Genomic DNA, 21,548 nt, shown 5'->3' on the forward strand with positions numbered 1-21,548 from the left:
CTGATGATATCTAAGCTATCTACTCTGATTATGATGATTGTTAATCTGATCATGTACCAACTATGTTTATGCTAAGTTTTAAACTTTGAGCTGTTTGTGTTTGAGTTTATAATTAATTGTTTTGATAAAGTTCTAAATTCGTATTCACTGTTATTACATCTTAAATACTTAGTGATTTATGTTAACTATTTTTTGGAAATTATTTAAAAACATATATTTGATATTATGTTTTTATATACTATATGGAGTAAATTTTTTTACTATGAATGCTTGGTAAATTATATTGTAACGAGTTGATTTACTAAGTTATTTAGAGTTGCTTTAATCTCTAGTATGCTCTAAGAATATTGTTTTACTCTATTTTACTTAAGTTTGTTTATAAGTTTGTCTTCATCAAAAAGGGGGAATTTGTTGGCCTCTTAGGTTTTGATGATGACTTCACTTTTAAATAAACAAACATGTTTTAGAGATTGTTTTGTAGGTAAATATCCGATTTTGTTAAAATCGTTGATGAAGCCTATGACTTGGTTGGTGGAAGTTGTACGTGTCATAAATATCCAAGAAGTTAGAAAATCGCTTAGGAAGTCAAAAGTAGACAAAGGGTCTACTATTCCCATACACTGTTCCTACGATTGCAAGTCTGGAGAAGACATCGGTTGGAAAACTGCAAATAATTTATTTTCTGTTTTTAAGTTGATGTAACGGCTAAAAGCTAAATTTGTTGCTTAATTTAATTAATAAGTTGGTTGGCAAAACTATTTTTAGTCATCTAAAAATAACCTAAGACTTATTCTTTGATTAGAAAAAGTCTCCACTTAATAAGGATCTCAATATTGGCTCCTATACTATGTTTAGTATGAGGGAACCGCAACTCTATTTTTAGAGTATAGTAACCGTGGCAACATATTCAAATATTCCAAGTAACTCCTCCTTTATTTTAAGATCAAGGAATAATTGGAAGTTATCCTACTCTTTATGTTACGGTATTTTGCTCTATAAATAGAAGTGCTCCTTAATTGAACCGAATATATCCAAGAGTGTCCTAAAAAGGTGAGATCAAAATAAGAAAAATATCTTATGCATACAATTGCCAATTAATTTATTATAGTTTTCTTATGCAACTATTTAATTTTTATCCTTTTTGAGAATTTGGCCTTGCAAAGGTATTTGAGTGATTTGTTGTAACTAGACTTAAGGGAAGTCTAGGGGAGAATAAAAGCTTCAAGTGAAGCGTGAGAAATAAAGGAGAAAGAGAAGGAGAAAGAGAAGAGAAAGAGAAGTAGGCCTAGAGTAGAGAAGCTTCAAGTGAAGCAAATTGTTTTATGTAATTTTAATTGATTGCCTAAAACATAGTAAGAGAATTATTGAAATCCCGGAGGGGTCGTGGTTTTTCCTTCTTATTAGGCCAAGAAGGTTTCCACGTAAAATCGTTGTCTCCTTTTATCTTTTTCATTTTAAGTTTAATTTTATTTTCTTGTTATAATTCCGCAAAAATTAGGGCTAAAAATCTTCAACTCGATGTACAACAATTCACCCCCCCTCTTGTTGCATTCGTCCATCTCTTGATATTTCTACACACTCCAATTGAACTTTTACTTAATGTTGAAAATTGTCAACACGTCTGTTAGTTCGGTGAACTTTGTACATTCAGGGTACAAAGGCATTTGAGAAGCCTCTGTCAACAAGTCAAAAACAAGAGGACGTTCTCCTAACTCATCCTCAACTCCCTCCATCATCTCATCAACACGATCTACATCCTCATCGATATTCTCTTCATTTGTCTCATACCCATCAACATGATGTACTACATCCCCATTGACATCCAAATTATCGACATCCTCAACAACACTTTTTTCTTTGTAACCTCCCTCCTCACCATGCCAAACCCAAACATGATATTGAGGCCTAAACCCACGTCAAAGTATGTGCTCCCTAAGGATATCATCACTATCTACCTTTAATACATTTCCACACTTGACACATGGGCAATAATAACCAACTCCCCCGTCCTAACTTGATGTTCAACGGCAATACTACAAAATTCTAATACGCCATCAATAAAATCTGACGATTCAATGCTTCCATACATCCAAGAACGATCTTTTGTCATCCTAAGTGTGATTAATTAATTCAAAACAAAATTAATTATCATTTCTTAACATAAATACTTAACCCTAATTAACTCTAAAACAAAGTAATAATCATTCATTTAACCTTTATTTACATTAATTAACCTTCACAATCTATAAATTGTTCAAAAAATATGTATATACTAATAACAACATTGATTTAACCCTAATTAACCCTAATAATAATACAAATTTTTTAAAAATTTTCCAAATCATGTATATTCTAATAACCATAATTAAACTTCATACTACCAACTAATACTAACAACATATAAAAACAATAAGAATACAATTACATTTATAAACTTGGACAACTAAAAAATTCATATTAACAACAACATTCATTTAACCATAATAAACAACCCTAATTAACCCTAATTAACCCTAATTAACCCTAATTTACAAAATAATAATAAAAATTATGATAAATGTAAAACTTAAAAACAACAACATACATTCATGAATAAAATGAAGAAATTACTTAAAACTATAACAAAACATGATATATAAATAGAAATTACTATGTGATTAAGAGGATAATGGTGTGCTCTACAATGAAGTTATGTAACCCACAATGAAAAAAATCAACAACATTAGTACACAAACATTTGAAAAACACTAAGCCCTAACATTATGTAGATATTGAAGAAAATGAAATATAAAATTACCTTAAACAATAGCTTGAAGGAGTTTGGTTGGTTAAAGTTTTATGGGTTTAGGTTGAAATTTCATAGGTTTGTACTTGAAGAAGATGAAGAAGAGCTTGAAGAAAATGGCGGAATTTAGGTTGAAGACAATGGCGTGAGGTGTGAGTAATAATACTAGGTTAAAGAAGATAGCTTGATATATATATATATATATATATATATATATATATATATATATATATATATATATATATATATATATATATATATATATATATATATATATATATATGTATATATATATATATATGTATATATATATATATATGTATATATATATATATGTATATATATATATATATATATATATATATATATATATATATATATATATATATGTATATATATATATATATGTATATATATATATATATATATGTATATATATATATATGTATATATATATATATATATATGTATATATATATATATATATATATATATATATATATATATATATATATATATATATATATATATATATATATATATATATATATATATATATATATATATATAAATGTATATATATATATATATATATATATATATATATATATATATATATATATATATATATATATATATATAAACTCCTATGTACAGAATCATTATGAAGAAATGAAAAAGTCACTATTTTCAATCTCTTTTATCTTGTATGCTTTTATTCATTCATAGATTTTTACTTAAAATGATATGTTGATGGAGCAAAGTCAAAATCAAAGCTAGGTGGGTCCTTAATTGTTAAAAGCAAATTAATTAGGTAAACAATGTTTTCAGATACACAAAATGCCCAATTGTATGTTAAACCTCTAACCGATTACGATACTACATTACAACAACAAGACAAATAACAAAAGTCTAGTGAAGTGGAAGCCAAGAAACCAAGCAGAATGCATCACTTTCAACATTTAATCATATCTAATAACTTCAATTTGTTTGGCATAAATTAATTAGCCATATAAAGCAGCTTTATTTATAGCCACCTTCATATGTGAAGGCTTGATATGAACAACAAACGTTCAGCATGGAGGAAGAGCATGGCGGAGTAGTGGTCAAGGGAAGGGCTGTTATCGACACTCGACCGCCATTTCGGTCTGTTAAAGAGGCTGTTACATTGTTTGGGGAAAGAGTACTTGTCGGGGAGATTTATGCCAAACAACTTAGTCAGGTACGGTTTTTGCTAAGAGTAGATTATAGATGGTAATAGTGGTATGCTTGCATCTTTCTTTTCAATATGAAAATATTGATGACAATTATATATATTATTGTTGAATTTTTCTCAACGTATAACTTGGCAATATTACCATTATATACTTTTTACTAAGAGTAGATTATTGGTTGTAATAGTCAAAGATGAACATCGATTGAAATGTTGTAATTTATTAATCAATCCATAGTAATAGTTATTTTTTAACATAAATTCATATATATTTTTTTCTAGCTATAGTCAATAATCACAAATTTGCCATTATGTTGTTCACATTTGCTATTATAAATTGTTTCAATCGTTGTTCTTATAAAAAAATCTTTCAATTTATATTACAAATTTTAAACACTAATAACCTTTTCACACTCATTTAAATAGTTTATTAATGCTTATATATAGTGCGCATATATCTTCTACTAATTTTATCTCTAACATTTATATATATATTACTTATGATCTCTACACGTTTTCATTAACTTTATAATAGTTCTGATCTCTTTATTATTTCCACTAAACATTTTTTTAATTTTAAATGTTTATAATCCTCACTATTCTTACATCTAATTTATTATTTAATATTATAGTATATTCATCATTTAAAAGATTAATTTTTTCTTAATTTCTATCAATTTCTTATGAGAACTTATTTGGAAACGATGAGGGAATGACAAAATTAGATATAACAATGACATATATTGTTGTGATTTATAGTTGGAATCATCGAAGATCTCCTCAGCTAAAGAAAATGTTGGAATTAAATTAGGAAACGTGTCAACGGAATTAGAAGAAACGAAACAAAACCTACAAAAAGCAAGAGAAGAAGGGAATTACATGGCAAATTGCCTAAAGTCATTAAAAGAACAGTTAGAAGAAACAAAGAGGGAGCTTCAAAATCTGAAATCTACAAGAGATTATGATGATGTTAAGGAGCATCAAAAAGCAATTAATCCAGACGTTGAAGAATTCAAGTATGTTGAGAATAAACCTGATAATGTTGATGAAGTTGAAAAGAAAAGGTTTGTAACATTTGCAAGTCCACCATCTCTAACAAGAGAAATCAACCAAAACCCTAACAATGTTCATACAAACAAGTTGGGAAGAACTTCTTTCAGAAAACAAGGAAAGAAAAAACCAATGGTTGCTATTATGGGATGGCTTTTTCAAAAGAAAAATAAAAGTTATGAAGTTCAACAGGATGCTAATCGTTCTCCTAAAGTTTAAAGATCATTATATGATTACGTTTAAAAATAAAGAATTCGTCCAGTGGTTGAATATTTTATCTTTCAGTTATATGACAAAAATTGATTTCGGGAACCTAAAAAGGATAATATCTCCTTTCATTTTGGCAGTATGAGATTCTATCAAAAAATATTCAAAGGTCAAAAATGACTTTATTTTGACCATGTTAGTAGTAATAAGTAAATAAATGTACATTATCCAAAATTCAGATTAGGTTCAAAAATAAAAGATTTAGATGGGTGCTACAAATGCATGTATTATGATTCTTTATATACATTTTCGCAATATTGGTGCACATTACTTATTCATTACAATTGGGAGTATAAGGATTGAACTTTCACCGATTAATTAAGAATATTGATTTTATGAAGCATACGTCTGTCACGTACTATATATTATTTTAATATTATCATGGTTTTTTAAACAATACCTTATTTTTGTCGTGCTTTTAAAAAATTTTGACTTTAAAAAATTATATAATTAAATATATTATATGTTAAAATAGTGAAAATCAATTAAAATTAAGATTTTTTTTAAAAGCAATATGTTAAAAATTTTAAAAGCATATATTATAAATGGTAAGAAATAAATATACAATATTACATCAAGTTTTTGAAAAAAAATCAACACGAGCTAGGACCATCTCTACTTGACCCACCCGGTCCGTGACCATAACACACTTGAGAAGTTCTTTTAGTCAGTTGTTTTCATGTTCAACACTAGCATATGTTTTGCAACATATCTAAATGTTGTTGCTGCATGTTTAGCCAAGAGTTGGTCTCGTGGAGGCATTGATATGACACATCAATTAGACCATATGCTCTTCTTATCGCATAAATCTTTCCTTTATATGCTCATGAGTAGAGTGATAATAGGCAGTTGTACAATAAGGGTCCAACAAGACATTGTAGTATTTTTGAGAGGTCGGCCCTATGCCATATACCAAGGGTGGAGCCTTTAGTCGCTAGGTCAACTCTAGAACAACCTACAAGTATATTTCATTGTAGTTTATGTAAGAATGACTCGGTTGCCTTTCTCATTAATGTTAATGTCAATATATACAAGATTGTCACTATACTTTGGGAAACTAAATATTTCCTAATATTCTACATAATTACAAAGATTATACAAAAATATGCAAGAAATCAAAGAGATATTATTCTAAGATATTCTAAGATATTCTAATATTCTAATACACCCCCGCAGTCGAATCGGGCGGTTTGGAGACGCTGAGACTGGAACGAAAATCATCAAATAATACTTGAGGAAGGCCTTTGGTGAAAATGTCAGCAAGCTGACAACGAGATGGAACATAAAGCACCCGAACATCACCACGTTTAACTTTTTCTCGAACAAAATGAATGTCGATCTCAATATGCTTAGTGCGCTGATGATGGACCGGATTACCAGCTAAATAAACGGCACTAATATTGTCACAATAGACAAGGGTAGCTGTGGTAATAGGACAGTGCAGCTCAAGAAGTAAATTGCGAATCCAGCAAGTTTCAGAAACAACATTAGCAACACCACGATATTCAGCTTCAGCACTGGATTTGGAAACAGTAGGTTGTCGTTTAGCTGACCAAGAAATTAAGTTGTCACCTAGAAAAACATAGTAACCAGAAGTTGAGCGGTGAGTGCCAGGACAACCACCCCAATCAGCATCGGTATAGGACAAAAGAGTTGAAATATTAGAACGATGTAACTGCAGACCATAGGGAAGAGTACCCTTGACATAGCGAAGAATGCGGTGAATAGCAGCCATATGTTCAATGCGAGGATCATGCATATAGAGGCAAACTTGCTGAACAACATATGAAATATCTGGGCGAGTGAAAGTAAGATACTGTAAAGCACCAGCTAGACTACGATACAAGGTAGGATCTTCATAAGGAGAACCAACATTAGCACAAAGTTTGCCGGAGTTAGCAACAGGAGTAGCAACAGGATTACATTGAGACATGCCAGCCTTTTCAAGAATTTCAGAGGCATACCTTTGTTAAGAGAGAAAGAGGCCCGTAGAAGTACGAGTAACAGCAATACCCAAGAAATAATTAAGAGGACCCAAATCCTTCATGGAAAATTTAGAGCTAAGTTTGGACATAATGGACTCACGAAGTGAATCTGAGGAAGCTGTGAGAATAATATCGTCCACATATAATAGCAGATAAGCAATATCAGAGCCATGACAATAAACAAACAAGAAATTATCAGAAATGTTGTTAGAAAAGCTAATAGTAGTTGCAAAAGTAGAAAACCGGTGATACCAAGCACGAGGAGCCTGTTTGAGACCATAAAAAGACTTACGAAGAAGACAAACATGATCAGGACGAGTTGGATCACGAAAACCCAGAGGCTGATGCATGTAAACAGTTTCAGTCAAGTGACCATGTAAAAAAGCATTCTTAACATCAAGTTGATGAATAGACCAAGACCGGGAAAGAGCAATACTTAAGACAATGCGAATAGAAGCAGGTTTCACAACCGGACTAAAAGTTTCATCACAATCGATGCCTTCCCTTTGAGATTTACCATCACCAACAAGACGCGCTTTATAGCGCTCAAAAGAGCCATCGGACTTAGTCTTGACACGAAACACCCACAAAGACCGAATGATATTAGTATTAGGAGGACGCGGCACCAAATCCCAAGTATGATTTTCAATTAAGGCATCAAATTCTTCTTTCATGGCTAACTTCCAGTTTGGGTCACGAAGGGCATGAAGAGGAGATTTAGGTAAAGGTGAAAAAGAAACAGATAAAGCTTGAGAGTAGTATTTGGGATTGGGTTTGAAAATACCATGTTTACTTCGTGTAGTGATACCGGTTGGTGAGGAAGGAGAAGGGGGGTTGATTGGGCTGCGTGAGGCAGGCCCAATAGGGAAGGGGGAGGAAGGAGGAGGTGTGTGGACTGGGCTGCGTGACGTAGGCCCAGTTGAGGGGGGGAAGGAGGGAGGGTACTGGATTGGGGTTGGGCTAATCGCTGCTGGGCTGATTGGGGCTGGCCCAGTAGGAGAAGAAGGGAAAGGAGGGGACTGTATGGGGACTGGGCTGTGTGAGGCAGGCCTTGTAGAGGAGAGGGAGGATGGAAGGTGAGGGATTGTATTTGGGCCTGACAGAGAAAGAGGCCTATGAGCTGAAGGATGCTGGCAGAAAGAGGAGGAAGAATCAAACATTGGGCTCAAAGATGGATTAGGCTCAAAAGAATGTGTAGGGGCTGTTTTAAGTAATTGAATGTGAATATTATCATCTAAAAATTGGTAGTTTGGGGGAGATGAGGAAGGTGATTGAGAAAAAGGAAAAGTGGCCTCATCGAAGAGAACATGTCGAGATATAATGATTTTACGGGATGAAAGATCATAGCACTTGTAACCCCTATGAGAAGAGAGATATCCTAAAAAGACACATGGAGCGGAGCGTGGTTGGAGTTTGTGAATAGTAGTAGAGGAAAAAAGAGGAAAACATAAACACCCAAAAACCCGTAGATGAGTATACATAGGAGACTTACGAAGGAAGGGAAGCATGACACAAAAGAGTGCGAAGGATGTTATTGATGGAGTGAATTTCGCGTTCGGATTTGCCATTTTGAGAAGATGTGTAAGGACAAGAAAAACGAAGTGAAATGCCCCGACTAGTACAAAATTGACGAAACATATTATTGTCAAATTCACCCCCGTTATCGCATTGGAAAGATTTGATGTTAAGCTCAAATTGGGTGTTAACAAAAGCAATGAAATTCACAAATACATCATAAACTTGACATTTGCGAAATAAAGGAAAAGTCCACAAAAAATTAGTATAATGATCAAGAAAAAGAACATAGTATTTATAACCCGATGGACTAGAAATAGAAGATGTCCACAAATCACTATGAATAATATCAAACGGTTTAGTACTCATAGACATAGAATTAACAAAAGGTAATTGAATGTGTTTCCCTAAAGGACAAGAGTGACAAACAAAATGCGAATTTTTATTACATTGAATTGAACGGGAAGAATACAAGGAACTTAAAATCGCATTGCCTGGATGTCTTAAACGGGAATGCCAAATACTAGAAGAAATAGCGGAAAAGGCCGATGATGTGGAAGATGAAGGAGAAGCTCCATGAGTAGAAGAAAAAGGATAAAGATCACCCGTGCTATTAGATCTCAAAACGATGTTCCCCGTGGCGAAATCCTTTATAGAAAACCCAAAGGGATCAAATTCAACGGAAACCATATTATCCTGAGTGAATTTATGAACGAAAATAAGATTCTTAATAAGTTTAGGTGCATGTAAGACATTTTTGAAGGTAAGGGATTTTTGGGAAGATGGAAAAGAAATATGCCCGTGACTAAGAACTAGAATTAAATTACAATTACAACCAACAATAGCATTATTGAATTGATGATTTAAAGGAAAATAAGGAAGTGAAGTACCTTGAGAGCGAGTCATGTGAGATGTGGCACCGGTATCCATATAAAATTGCTCATCGGAGTAGATAAAGAGAGAGTATTCATAGCATGATCGATGTCCGTAGAAATATAATTCACAGAAGTATTAGTCCCGGTGTGATAACTTTGCGCCGGTCGTGGGCCAAGAAGACCATCAGAATACCCATTATTGTAAGAATGAGGAGGAGCCCAAGATGTAGTGGGGAAGGGGGCAGCAGGGTGGGCCCAATTCTGGCCGGCCCAATTATGCCAACTAGGAGAAGGAAAAGAGGGATATGAGGGTGGGCCTGAGTGATTTCTGTTGGGCCGAAAAGAAGTAAAAGCATTGGGCCTGTGTTGTTGCTGCTGCCAGGGACCAGAAACAGTGGCGAAGCCATGGTGGCTGCCACGGTGGGTCCGGCCACCACGACGAGAGTGGCGGTGGCCACCACGATGGTGGGAAGAGCCGTGCTTGTTAAAATGAACAGAATTTTCAGAAAACAAATCTTTGGTTGTGGTAGGAGAAGCCATGGGAGAGAAAGAATAAAGAAAAAAAAATCGGGATCAAAAACCGAAGCTTCTGATACCATGTAAAAATGACTCGGTTGCCTTTCTCCTTAATGTTAATGTCAATATATACAAGATTGTCACTATACTTTGGGAAACTAAATATTTCCTGATACTCTACATAATCACAAAGATTATACAAAAATATGCAAGAAAGCAAAGAGATATTATTCTAAAATATTCTAAGATATTCTAATATTCTAATAGTTTAGAGTTGTCCCTGCTTATAGGTGTTCATCCACCGTATGATTTTATATTTCTAAAAAACTATTAAAAATATAAAATAATAACTTGAAAAATTATTTGAAAAATAAAAATAACTTACGCATTGAGTCTTTTATGGTCCATGTTGACTCAAAACGTATTTCCATCTCTGTCAACCGCCCCCTTATTCTGATAAAAAAACTAATAAGCACTACCAGCTAGTTTCCTTCGTTTTGGCCTAAAAAACAATTTAGATCGATAATTTATAATTTATATATTATATGTATATAGATATATAGAAGATTAAATATTATTTAAAATGCTAGATATTTGTCATCTGCGAAACATTGAGGACCAGTGGTATGTCCCAAGTGCCTCTACATACAGATGGATTTTCAAGTAGCCCGTAGTGAAAGGACCTAATCTCTACCTTTGAGCTTTTTTCTAACTCTTAGAATTTTGGCAATTACTCTTTATTCACTTTTCTCTTAGATTTCTAGATACAAGCTTTAGAATAAGGTCACACTTATCTTCTAATAACTTCCCTTGTAGCCACAATGCTACCATGTAGAAACTCTAATCCTAGTGAACTAAAGATATTTCTCTTCCACTTTTCTTTCTTACAATAAATCTAATATTAAAATTGTGAATACAACAAATTACAAAAATAATGAAATACAATACAACCTTAAAAGCTTAACTTGGGTGTAAAGCGTAGGATTAATTCTTGAATGAGAATTCTTTGAGACTTTTAAAGACTTTAGCAATGTGTATATGAGTCTCTATGTTTCTTGTGTTTCTTAGTGTCTTTCTTCTCTTTAAACTTTCACTTATATACTAGTTGAAGCATAAAATCCTTAATATTAGCTTGCCTTAGCTGACTTTTCGAGGTCTTGTCAAGGCATTTAAATTGTTAGCATTCCTTTATTTCCAAAGTGTTTGTTCCTACAATAAAACTTGTTAGTTTAACTGATATATAACAATTGGATAAACAGAGTAACACTTAAGAATACTATGAATTACTTTTAAGATTATTTCATTAGATTTTAGGCAAGTAAAATTACCAAATATATAAAGCAACTTTTTAGGAAACAAACTAATGAGAATCATATCATATATTTGATATCAATATCAATTAAAATTTTGCCGAAATCAACTTAGAATATAAAATATATTACTCGATTTTTTGGTAAGTATATTCATTAAATATAACATCTTAAATAAAATAATGAAATTAGAATCAAGTCATATATTTCAAAATCTAATAAATAAGGATAGGAATCATACCTTCAAAGAATGTGTACTTGCCGTTGGATTGAACCGTTTAAGGTAACAAATAATGTTTTCCAAATATTATAGCATACGGCTATAATGTATGTTATAGTAATCTTTCGGTTTACATGATATGAAAACATCTAAATTACATACAAAAAAATCACATGCATTTATCAATAATAAACGACTAACATTGTCTTCCGTCATAACATTTGACGAAGGATCGATCAAAGGGACCAAGTCAACAATCTCCCCCTTATGGAAGACAAACATAATAAGACACAAACATATTTCAAGGTTCTAAAACATAAAAGATCAAGTTTCTCAAAAACATAGAACCTATTCTAAAAGATGAAGGTTCTAAAACATAGAACATATTTTATAAGGTCAAAGTTCAAAAACATAGAACATATTTTAAAAGGTCAAGGTTCTAATTGACTTTTAAAACATCTTGCAAAACTGATTTTTTAGAACATCTTAAAAGCTATCAAAACTGTCAAGATTGTGTCAAGGCCTCGAAGTATTGAATGCTTTCTAGTTAAGGGCCTTATGTTTGTATCGGTAACAGAACTTAAATTTTGAAATATAGGACTTGAATCGAGGTTCGACCTGGATCGTGCAGATGAAGAATCCACCGTAAATGCCTTAACCTTTTTGCGCTTCGAGGTTCTAGGGGTAGAATGTTAAGGGACTTTTATCTTTTGAAGCTGGGATTTTACTTTTGAGAGGGCCATTAATGGTAAGTATTGGGAGTTTTTGTTTAGAAGAAGATGGTTAGGATGAGGGAAGTTATAAGTTTTGGAGGGTAGTGGTGAAATAATAAAATTACATTGGTAGGGGTGATATAGGAGTTGAAGCAGACGGTTAAGGGAGGGGTAATAAGTGTGTGTGTGTAAGACGATGTGATGCAAGAGATAACGATTAATGGTTTGGTTTATATGATGGGACGACTAGAGCATAGAAAATATGGTTGGGGATTTTCTTTGTAATGTAAATAAGGTAGTTAGTATAGCTGATTTTGTTCCCATAAACAAAAATCAAAAAAATTTCAGAAAGATAGAGAATATTTTTTATTTTCGTAAATATGGCTAGAGAATAAATATAAAATAAAATGGTTGTATTTTGAATTTTGAAAATCAAGTATTTTTAAAAGATATTGTTCAAAAATATCTCGAAGGATTTTGATCAATATTGATTCGTAACATCCTACTTAAAAATCGTATCACTTTAGCGTAGTTGTTGGGTCTTTGACAATCATTGTCAAGGCCTCGAAAACATAAGGCTGATCACATGCAACTCATGAAAGCACATAATGTGCTCGTTTTAGAGAACGTTTACAACCCCATTATAATATCAAGTTTTGCGGTTTTATTTTGATTTTATACACATTATGTAACAACCCGACTTAGTGGTTGACTAAGCAAGACAGGTCATCACGGGGTTTACTAACCCAAAGAACTCAAATCTCGATTCATAAGTAGTAAAAAGGGTCACGAGGTCTAAAATACAACTGTAATGACCATTTTAAATCCAAACATCTAAACTATAGTCCAACATATTTATACAACTAACCATAAAGTCCAATACGGTTAACATAATCAAATCCACTACACCTTGACTACATCCCAACACAGACACTACGACTAGTGTACATACTCAAATCTAACGTATCTTCACCATATACTCTAATCACCTCCGCTTCCCCATTGTTCCCGTCTGGTTCCGATCTGTAAACAATCTAAAAAAATATGGAAACAACAAGGGGTCAGATTGAACTGAATGAGAAGTAACAATCCACAACAACAAAACACAGTAATTCAAAACATAGGTTTAAAAGCAACATCAGTTTTCTAGATCTATGTGCGCACAGGGAGTCTAGTTGAGAGGAACATCCATCGCTCTAAGACTATGTCACTCTCGGGTGAGGCTAGTCAATATTTGTATGACAATTCACCTCAAAATAGGGAGTAAGGGAGATTTTCCCTCTACTCCGTCAATGACCAGCTCGTGAGCCCGATCCATTGACCATATCAATATCAGCATAATCATTCATAACAAATTTGTCTCAACATTATAAAATTCACAGCTTTAATAAAACCATTTTCAAAATTTTAGTCTGGTTAGACCCCTTTAAGGGGCTGCTACTACTCACCGACAATGTCGTATCCTGAAATATGACAATAATATAACGTCATAAGCGTATGGTCGACGCAACTATAACATATAACTTATTACATCTCCTCTTAAGACCGTATTTCATACCAAGAATCTACTCTATTATTTCTAATCTCTAAAGGATTGTGTATGTTCTAAATCAAACCCCCAATGTGTCCTTAAAATATTATAATCGTGATCTAAGCTAGTTTATACTCTTTTAAAGATTACTCATTCCTATAATTCTCTTTATATTTTCAATTCAGCCACTTCTATGTTCATCTAGACTCAAAACCAAGAATATTTAAGAGAATCCAAGACACCAAAAACAAGAATGACAAACCATCTAATTAGAAAATACAGCTAATTTATCCAATCACTAAGGATTTCCACACAAACTCAAGATTCTTTCAAAACCATCCAATCTTCCAACATTTTCCCATTACCATAATTTTCTAAACTAATATCATGATTTCCAACAATATATCCCAAGGTCTTCATTCTCACTATTTTAGTCTCTACTACAAGGTCCTTACCTTCCAATCGATCAACATATCCAAGAATACTAACTAATCAAAACCAAGTCATTAAAGTAGTCTCCTACTAAAATTATAATCCACAACTAATTTCTCATCATCACATAACTTACTAATAACACATTTCCCATAAATTTCTCAATTAAGAACCCATCTAATTTACTTAAACAAACTTTTAAGATTCATCAAACTTTAGGGCTTAATACATGGTAAAGGAATATGCAAGTGAAAGTATGCCAATGAAATCAACCTCATATGTTTAAACATAAACATTGAGAAAGAAGAGAAAAGAAATCAAGAAGAGTTTACCTTCTATTTTGATGATCAGCAAGGAACACAACAAAACAGGCTTCAAAATTTGATGTTTGTTTTGAATTTTCAATGCTTAAACAAGCAAGACCAAATTCCACTTGTTTTTCCCCATTTCAGCTGGACAGAAACTTGGGAAAGGATAGGGGTCGATTGGTATCTTGCTAATTTCTACTTCAATGCAATAAAATCCTACAAGGATGTTGATATTACATGAAATTCCAATCAGAGATGGCTAGGGTTTGAATCTTGAGAAGAAAATAAGAATATTAAAGAAGAATAGAATAAAATTACGCATAGAAATTGAGAGATTCAAACCTTAGTTTGTTTACACCAACAATCAACAAGAAGAGTAGGGCATCCATGGAATTTGGTTTACTCAAAAATCAATGGATTGAATGAGGAAGAATAACAAGAACTCGCCCAATTTCAAAAGGAATGTCGTGAATGAGGAAAGTGAGGGTTCTTTGGGTTATACGTATAAGGGAGAAGGAGGAAGGTAGGTTTAGGTTTTGGTTTTCTCACGAAATGGAAGAGAAATGGTGGGTATTGGGGTGTTTCAACTATTATTATTATTATTATTATTATTATTATTATTATTATTATTATTATTATTATTATTATTATTATTATTATTATTATTATTATTATATATATATATATATTATTATATATATATGTAGAAATACTAATGGATGATCGAATGCAACAAGAGGGGGGGTGAATTGTTGTGTAGTAGGTTTAAGATTTTTGCCTCTAATTTTTGCGGAATTATATTAAGTAAAGGACAAAACTTAAACTTAAAAACGAAAAGAAAAATAATAAAGGAGACAAGGATTTTTACGTGGAAACCTTCTTGGCCTAATAAGAAGGAAAAACCACGACCCCCCGGGATTTCAAAATTCTCACTATGTTAAGGCAATTAGTTACAATTACACAAAACAATGTTTGCTTCACTTGAAGCTTCTCAATTCTCTAAATGCTTTACTCAAAGCTTCTCTACTTAGGCCTACTTCTCTTCTCTTCTCTTCTCTTCTCTTCTCTCCTTCTCTTTCTCTTCTCTCGATTCTATTCTCTATTCCCTTAGACTTCCCATAAGTCTAATTACAACAAAACACTCAATTACCCTTTACAAGGCCATTTCTCTTCTCTATTCCCTTAGACTTCCCACAAGTCTAATTACAACAAATCACACATCAACCCTTACAAGGCCATTTCTCAAGAGGATAAGAATTAAAATAATTACTTAAGAAAAATATAATAAATTAATTGGCATTGGAAAACTGAAAATATTTTTCTTAAGATGATCTCCCTTTAATGGACACTCTTGAATCCTAAAAAGGATTGATTTTTGATTCGAGCAAAGTCCCTTCTATTTATAGAGGGAACAGCCAGCAGTTACCATAAGCATAACGTCCACTATCTCACACATACCTCCACTACCCCCACGTTCTCAAAACAAAAGGTGGTGGAATTAAGAAAGTGTCCGGCTGTTATTTGCTCAAGGAAAAATCAGTTTCCTTAATGCTAAAAATAGCATAGGAGTTTAAAACATAAGATCCTAAAAAATAGGAGATCTAAATCTAATTAAGAAAAAGTCTTGGGCTATTTTTAGAAAACCTAAAAATAGATTTGCCAATTAACTTACTAATTAATTTAAGCAATTAAATTAATTCTAAACCATTACATCAACTTAAAAACAGAAAATAATTAATTCGCAATTTTTCAGTCGATGCTATTCTTCAGACCTGCATCGTGAGGAACAGCACACTGTCTCCATCTACAACATTCGTCAGAACTTCAACTCTAGGAACAGTAAACTGTCTTCAAGAGCAATTTCCCAACTTCTTGGATATTTGAGACATGTACTTCTTCCACGAATCAAGTCATAGGCTTCATCAACGATTCACATTAAATCGGATATATACCTACAAAACAATCTCTAAAAATATGTTTGTTTATTTAAAAGTAAAGTCATCATCAAAACCTTAAGAGGCCAACAAATTCCCCCTTTTTGATGATGGCAAACTTTATAAACAAACTTAAGTAAAATAGAGTAAAACAAAATTCATAGAGCATACTAGAGATTAAAGTAACTCTAATTAACTTAGCAAATCAACTTGTTAGAATATAATTTACCAAGCATTCATAATTAAACATTTTACTCTAACATATCAAATATTTTTTAAAAATTTTAAAATTAACTCAACTTAAAACTTCAATAAAATAAACTAAGTTAATAAAAACTAACATAAATAACACATTGTTAAATAATTCCAACAGAAACATATTGAGAACAAATTTCAGAAATGAATATCACAGATGATCACTAAACTAGCATAAACACAGCAGCACATCGCACATATAGCATTCATAAGAATCAATATAAATCAACAAGATATGTAACTGTGTATTCACTGCCCTTGTTAAGTTTGTGCATAATATCTTCCCCCTTTTGTCATCAATCAAAAAGAATTGGGAGTTATCAAATCTCAGCACAAACCATATAGATTTGTTAGTGATGAAAACAACAAACAACAATAATAAAAGCAAGTGCTATGAACAATAGTTAAACCTGCATAGAGTTAATTGTCACAGACCATGAAAAATAAAAAAACAAAGAAAAGTAGCAATTGTTCAAAGTTACAACAACCATGTACCTCAGATGGTACAAGGCAAAAAAAAAAAAAAAAAAATTGTTTGTTAAGTCATACAGCCAACAAATCATTAAATTTTTGAGCAGAGGGATCAAGGGTCAGTCTCTTCTTCATCAATGAATTCAGTCTGCACCTCCACTGTGTCCAGCTTGGCACCAAGGCGTTGTTCCATTTGGTTTAGCTGATCCACAATAGAAGCAAGTGAGACACGAATTTCAGCTTGAAAAGCAATGAAATGAGACTGTAGATCAAGGAGCTTTGAAAGGATGGAGTCTGAAGATGCTGTAGGAGTAGGGTCAGCACAACCAACACCAGGAGAGGATGGAAATGGTGGTGGTGTGAAGTGAATGGGTGATGGAGGTGGTGATAAGGTTTGAGTTGGTGGTGGAGTGGTTGGCTTGGGAGAAGGAGGGTCATATGAAGTAGGCTCAGGAATGGTTTTTGAAGTAACATCATCAACCTTTACTGCCTTACCCTTTGAAGCAAGCCTCCTACTCTTCTTCTGAGTGGCTTTACCCTTCCTCAGCTTAGCAATCACGACCTCCTCATCACTGGAATCTCCTTCCTTTTCTCCTTGTTCCCCCTCAACTTTAGTCTCCTCTTCCTGTTCCCCCTTGTTTTCTGCTTCACTGGGAACAGGCCCTTGTTTTACTTCTTCTTTTTCTTCTTCTTCCTTTTCTTTTTCTTTTTCTTTTTCAATTCCTTTTTCTTTCTTTATTTTTATTTCTTTTTCAATATCTTCTTCTTCTTCTTCTTCTACTTCCTCATCATCAGAACCAACAAAAACTACTTCTTCTAATTCATTTATTAATACTCCTTCATCATTTACTTTCAAATGCAAGTTTTTCAAACAATGAGCACCAATCTTCATATTTGGTCCCATTGGGAACTCCAGCCCATCCAATGGTACCCCAAATTTACGAAAAATCCATGTTAACAGCCCCCCATACCCCACAACATTCTTTTTCTCTATACAGTCGGATAAATGTGATATCATTAAAGATGGAAAATTGATTTTGATTTTATTATCCATGCAATAAATCAATGTTGCATCACGCAAACTCACCTCACTCCTTTTGGAGTTTCGGGGTAAGATGAATCTACGTGCTACATTATACAGCAATTTATGCAGTGGAGACAACACATTATGACTGATTTTACCCTGTTTCTTTTCAATCCCTAAAAATTTGAAAATCGTTTTTTCATTAATGCCTGAGAAAACTATCTTTGAACCAACACTATAAGTATCAAACCCTACATTTGAAATTTTAAACCACTCTGCCAATAAAGCACTGTCAAACTCTATTTTAATGTTCCTAACCACACTGGAAAACTTACCACAATCATTTGAGAAGTTTGAAATGAACTCTCTCATGATATTTGGAAAGAGAGAGTTGCAACAGTATTCAGTCATCAAACTTTCCCAATCTTGAAATTTTAAAATGTCATGGAGTTGTGGAAAATAAGTAGAGTCATACCAGAATTTGTCTAGCCCAAATCCAATTGTCATTTCTTTGGCAATCTCCTCGGCACTATCTGGGTCGACTTGCTTCAAACGTTTGGCAGTTTGGGATGATGATTCACTTCTAGGTGTGAATGATTTACGTTTGGGTCGAGCACTGTCAGTGGTTTCTTGTGTGGGTGTTGGTGGTGGTGCATCTTTTAACAATGGGGATGGATGAACAACTTGTAAGGGTGTAGGCTGGTCAGTTAGGTGGGATGAGGACGTTTTCTTACCAGATTTTGATGAGTTCTTGCATGATTTGGGAGTTTTCATGACGAATGTTGAAGGTTTGAGGGAGAAGAAGAATAGTTTCTTGTGACGGTTTGTGAAGAGGGAGAAGGATGGTGTGAGTGATTTGATGTCGTACAGGGATTTTAAAGAAGACTGACGGTTACACACGTCCCTTCTCATCAATGCTTTTCATCATTCCTTTGGATATGGAAGGATTGTGTTGTTTGGTGATCAATAACCGTTTCCCTTTAGTTTTAATTTTAGGTTGGCCGTACTAATTTACAAACAATGTGATGATATTATATGAAATCAAAGTAAAATAAAATAATTTTTCGAGAACAAAATGAATTATTATATTATGAAATATGATGGAGAAAATAAGGAACAAATTGCTTTGGTCTGTTTGAATTAACAACATGCAATCGAAAAAATATTCATAGTACAAGATTTATTACGTGTTTACCTGATCCATGCAATAATTGATTTTCAATCAAGATATTGAGATTGATTCCTGACCTCTTCATTTTCATGATGCTTCAATGGGAAATATATGCAACTAACTTTAGTGGAGCTTGATCATACCAAGTTCCAATCTCATTTTTTCATATTGTTCCCTAGGAAGTGGTTTGGTCAGAATATCTGCAACTTGTTCATTAGTGTTAACATGCTTTAATACAATATTTTTGTGTTCTACATTATCCTTAAGAAAATGATGTCTAATATGTATATGTTTAGCACGTGAATGATGCACTGGATCTTTGGATATACATATGGCACTAGTATTATCACAATAAATAGGAATGCATTCAACTTTAATACCAAAATCTCTAAGTTGCTGTTTTATCCAAAGCATTTGGGAACAGCAGGCTGCTGCTGCTACGTATTCAGCTTCTGCAGTGGATAATGCAACTGTGTTTTGTTTCTTGGAACTCCATGAAACTAAACATGAGCCGAGATATTGTACCATACCTGATGTACTTTTTCTATTAACAAGATCACCTGCATAATCTGCATCACTAAAACCTTTTAAATCATAAACATCACTTTTAGGATAAAATAGGGACAAGTCGTCTGTTCCCTTCAAATATCTCAAAATTCTCTTTACTGCCGTGAGATGTGATTCTTTAGGACTTGATTGAAATCTAGCACATAAACCAACACTAAAAGAAATATCAGGTCTACTTGCAGTTAGATACAATAAAGAACCTATCATGCCTCTATACATTGTTTGATCTACGTTAGTTCCATTTCGGTCTTCATCTAGTCTAACATTGGTAGCCATAGGTGTATGGTTGGTTTTTGCATTATTTAGTCCATATTTCTTAAGAAGTTCTTTAATGTATTTTTGTTGATGAATAAAAATACCATTTTCAGTTTGTTTAATTTGCAAACCAAGAAAGAAATTTAATTCTCCCATCATGCTCATTTCAAATTCTGTACCCATAAGGTTAGCAAATTCTTTACATAATAAATCATTAGTAGCACCAAAAATAATATCATCAACATAAATTTGAACAACCAAAATATGAGAACCTTTATTCTTAAAGAACAAGGTTTTGTCGATTTTTCCTCTTACAAAGTTATTTTGAATCAAAAACTTTGAAAGTCTTTCGTACCATTGCCTAGGTGCTTGCTTCAAGCCATATAGGGCTTTGTCAAGCTTGTAGACATGATTAGGACAAGAGGTATTTTCAAAACCTGGAGGTTGTTCCACAAAAACTTCTTCATCAAGATAACCATTCAAAAAGGCACATTTCACATCCATTTGATATAATTTAAAATTCATAAATGCAGCAAAAGAAATTAAGATTCGGATAGCCTCTAACCTTGCTACTGGAGCAAAAGTCTCAGTGTAATCAATACCTTCTTGTTGATTATAACCTTTAACCACGAGTCTAGCTTTATTTCTAACAATTATTCCATGCTCATCAAGCTTGTTCCGAAATACCCATTTCAAACCAATAACTTTCTTGTTTTTCGGTTTGGGTTCCAAGTGCCACACTTTATTTCTCTCAAACTCATTTAGTTCATCTTGCATGGCAACTATCCAATCGGAATCCTTCAAAGCTTCCTCGTGATTTTTAGGTTCAAGTGATGATAGGAACGCAAAGTGTGCACAAAAGTTTCTCAATTGAGATCTAGTTTGTGTTCCCTTATTTATATCACTTACAATTGAATCAAGAGGATGATATCTTTGATACTTCCAAGGTTTAGGCATAAATTCTCTTGAAGGAACAGTAGCATGTTCTTGTTCAGCAACTTGATTGACATTCTGTTCAGCTACTGGATCATTTTGCTCATTTGTGGGAATAGCTGGATTGGGAACAGTCTGCTGATCCTGTTGTACTGGCAGTTCCTGGATTTGATCAGTTTCTTCTGCCTCTTCTTGTATCGACTGTTCACTTGCTGTTC

The 21,548-nt window shown here is 33.0% G+C and overlaps 1 protein-coding gene across 1 annotated transcript; it reads left to right on the forward strand.

Annotated features, from left to right (window-relative positions):
* The first annotated feature begins 3,815 nt into the window (after positions 1–3,815).
* LOC130820184 (WEB family protein At2g17940-like) lies at positions 3,816–5,577 on the forward strand. Its single transcript, XM_057685454.1, has 2 exons — positions 3,816–4,007; positions 4,758–5,577. The coding sequence occupies exons 1-2, from the start codon at positions 3,864–3,866 to the stop codon at positions 5,265–5,267; spliced, it is 654 nt and encodes a 217-aa protein (XP_057541437.1). The 5' UTR covers positions 3,816–3,863; the 3' UTR covers positions 5,268–5,577.
* The last annotated feature ends 15,971 nt before the right edge of the window (positions 5,578–21,548 follow it).

This window comes from Amaranthus tricolor, chromosome 8 (genome assembly GCF_026212465.1).
Source record: "Amaranthus tricolor cultivar Red isolate AtriRed21 chromosome 8, ASM2621246v1, whole genome shotgun sequence".
NCBI lineage: Eukaryota > Viridiplantae > Streptophyta > Magnoliopsida > Caryophyllales > Amaranthaceae > Amaranthus > Amaranthus tricolor.